Source organism: Crocuta crocuta, unplaced genomic scaffold (genome assembly GCF_008692635.1).
Source record: "Crocuta crocuta isolate KB4526 unplaced genomic scaffold, BGI_CrCroc_1.0 scaffold1230, whole genome shotgun sequence".
NCBI lineage: Eukaryota > Metazoa > Chordata > Mammalia > Carnivora > Hyaenidae > Crocuta > Crocuta crocuta.
Genome location: NW_027529609.1, coordinates 225733 through 228593, shown reverse-complemented (window position 1 = coordinate 228593; position 2861 = coordinate 225733). Strand labels below are relative to the sequence as shown.

The following is a 2861-nucleotide window of genomic DNA, read 5'->3' as shown; positions in this document are numbered from 1 at the left end:
CAGGGCACAGTTCTTGTCCTGCCATAAACTGTAAGTTTTCCCTGGAACCCATCCTGTCCCAGAGCCCCTCAAGATTGCTTCTATTTCAAAACCAATCTGCAAAATAAATCCTAGAAGAGAGGCCTACCCATCAAGATTCTTTCTTTTTTAACCCGAGAGGACCAACTTCCCACTGAGCATGGGGAGACAAGGACCATTTTGATTTTAAGATTGTTGGACTATTTTAAAATATCTGGAGTCATTTTTTAGCCCTTCTGAAATAAAGCTTTAAAGCTCTCTAAGGGCAGGAATTTTTAAAAGAATATGTATCTGTCATAGGCCGAAGGCAGGGCTGGGTCCATAGTAAGAACTTGGAGGGGGGTTGTCAGTTTATTAGATGAATGAGCAAATGGAAATTACTTCTTGACCTTGGTAATTTCCTATTCTGGAACCAAAGAAAAGGACTTGCAGAGAAGAAGAAGAAAATCAAAGTCCACTCACATGAGGACAACTGTAAGTAGAAGTAGCATATGGTACCTTCATGCTGGGGGATAGCATAGCTGCCAGTTCACCAAAATGGGGAGTCCCCAGTGCCCCTGATTTGCCAGCTCTCCCCCTCCTTGGGGCTCATATTCTACCTAAGGAAACCACACATACCTCTTCCTCCAGCTTAACCACCTTGGCCTGGGCGTTGCTCAGGGCCTGGTCTCGGATTTCAATGTGTCGTCGTTGGTCCTCATTTGTAGAACGGGCAGTGGCCAGCTCGGCCTCCAGCTTCTCCTTCTCCCTCTGGCTTTCCTTATCTATCAAGACATGAATTATCAATACCGCCATTCTGGAGCTGGCTCAAAAGCTTACCTAAGCAAGACTGACAATCATACCCTACTAGATATCCTCTAACACACAGCTAAATGAACCAGGATACCCGAGATCGGGACNTTTATACAGAAGAAATGTGAAAGTGTATGTAAAAATGTTTTTGAAAGGTATTATGCAAAGAATACACACACACACACACACACAGGAGAGCAGACAAGCTTGGGTCTTCAATTTTATTTCCTCAAGCGGTCTTATATTGGCAAAAGAACAATTGAGCCCCCCAAAATTTTCCCAGCTGTCTCCTCAAGACAATATATTAAACCAATCTAAAAATGGTATTCCATAGAATGTATAAAACTTCAAATCCCACTCTTTACTCACTAGCATTATTTTCTAATTGAAATAAATCCAGGATTGCCTTGGAGGTACAAATGACCATGACACATGTAGATATCCCCCCTGCTTTTCTAAGTCCCTCCCCTTTTATAGACCTCATACCAGAAACGCAAAGGAACCATTTTGATTCTCACTTGGAGGTTAAGGTGCCTTTCCTCTGCAGACCGTGATACTTAAGTTTGTAAGAGAAACTTTAACAGGACAGCCCCACGCTCCCTCCTGCTCTGACTTTACATACCCATATAGTTGTAATTTGGAAAGAAATGAACATTTGTTGAATACTTACTGCATACCAAGTATTGTACTAACTTTATCCTCAGAGGAGTNTACCCGGTCTCACAATTAGTAAATGAGTACACAGTGGAGCCCATACTTAAGGTCAGGCTGTTCTAAACTCTAACGAGACTGCTTTCTCCTAGGGTTGAGCTGGTTTGGTCTCTCTAACGTAACTGGAGCACATTCCCCAGGGAGGCTTTTCAAGAGGGCTTTCTTGGCTCTTACCCCAATTCCAACCATGCAGCACCCTGTCGATGCCCAAAAGTGAAAAGAACTAAAGGGCTGCAAGTCATGCCTTCTTCCCTGCTTGCTAAGCAGAGTCCATTTTTCCATTCGACAATCTCTCACCCTGTTGTGAATACATTTTTTTCCTACTAAATTCCCACATTTTATAAACCAGTAGCATAGCTGGTAGGACACCTGAAATACCATTGCCACACATGGAGGAATATGAACTAGCAGATCCAGGGAAAGAATTCATACATTTTCTCTTTAGTTTTGTTTTGTTTTGTCCTGGGAGGCTGCCATCTTCTCCACCAGTGAACTAACTTCCAGGGTTAACGGTGACACCACAAAGGCAACTTCACAACAATTTTCACGAGGTACTGATGACACCAGAAAAACTACATTCTTCCCTCTAACACATACTGACAAAGGAACAGGAGGCCCAGGGAAATGAGGAGAAAAAAAGCCCCACTTCTGAGGTCAGAGCACAACAGAGCAACTCGGGAAGGGAGGGGGATATTCTAAGTGAAGATCAAACAAACTTGTAAAAGCTGACTAGAAGCCGCATGGAATGACTTGAAAGGGTCATGTGGAGGCCCAGCAAGGATGGAGCCTGACAAGTCCCCACCATGCACTACTCTAGCTGGGAACCACAGTGAGGGAGGCTGGGGGTAGGGAACACCAATTACGGACATCTGCAGAAGTGAGGGTAGTTCATCTGTTTCCCTCTGTGGACTCAATCCACTGCATAGTTTATATTGCTGGTTTTATTGTGGCAATTGGAAAGAATGAGGCATTGTCTAGCTGGGTGGAGTCTATTAGGGACCGATAAAGAAGAGGATTAGTTCATTGTCACGGTCCTCGGAGTATTTCCAGACAAAGGAAACAGTATTATGAGGAAGACATAGTTCTGCCCTCCTCCCTATCCTCCAACTCTGCAACCACTCACTAGTTCAGGGCTAGCAGCGGGTCCTCCTGTAGCTGCTACATGTTGGAGTCTGCCAACATGTGACAATATGATATAATACAGGGTGTTGAACTAAGGGAGCCGCAGGTGCAGATCAGGTATTCCAAACACTAATCATCAATCCTGCATGTTGATCCCATCTCTCCTGGAGCCAGCACATGGAGCCTTCAACAATAAAATCCCTTCAACATTAAGAGAA

At 44.1% G+C, this 2861-nt stretch overlaps 1 protein-coding gene across 1 annotated transcript in view; it reads right to left on the bottom strand.

The window, feature by feature from the left end:
• Positions 1-2861, bottom strand: part of AMOT (angiomotin) — a 50711-nt gene that overhangs the window by 35055 nt on the left and 12795 nt on the right. The window contains exon 5 of the mRNA XM_077761940.1: positions 637-782. Coding sequence (XP_077618066.1) covers positions 637-782 — 146 coding nt within the window. The remainder of the gene's footprint in view (positions 1-636; positions 783-2861) is intronic.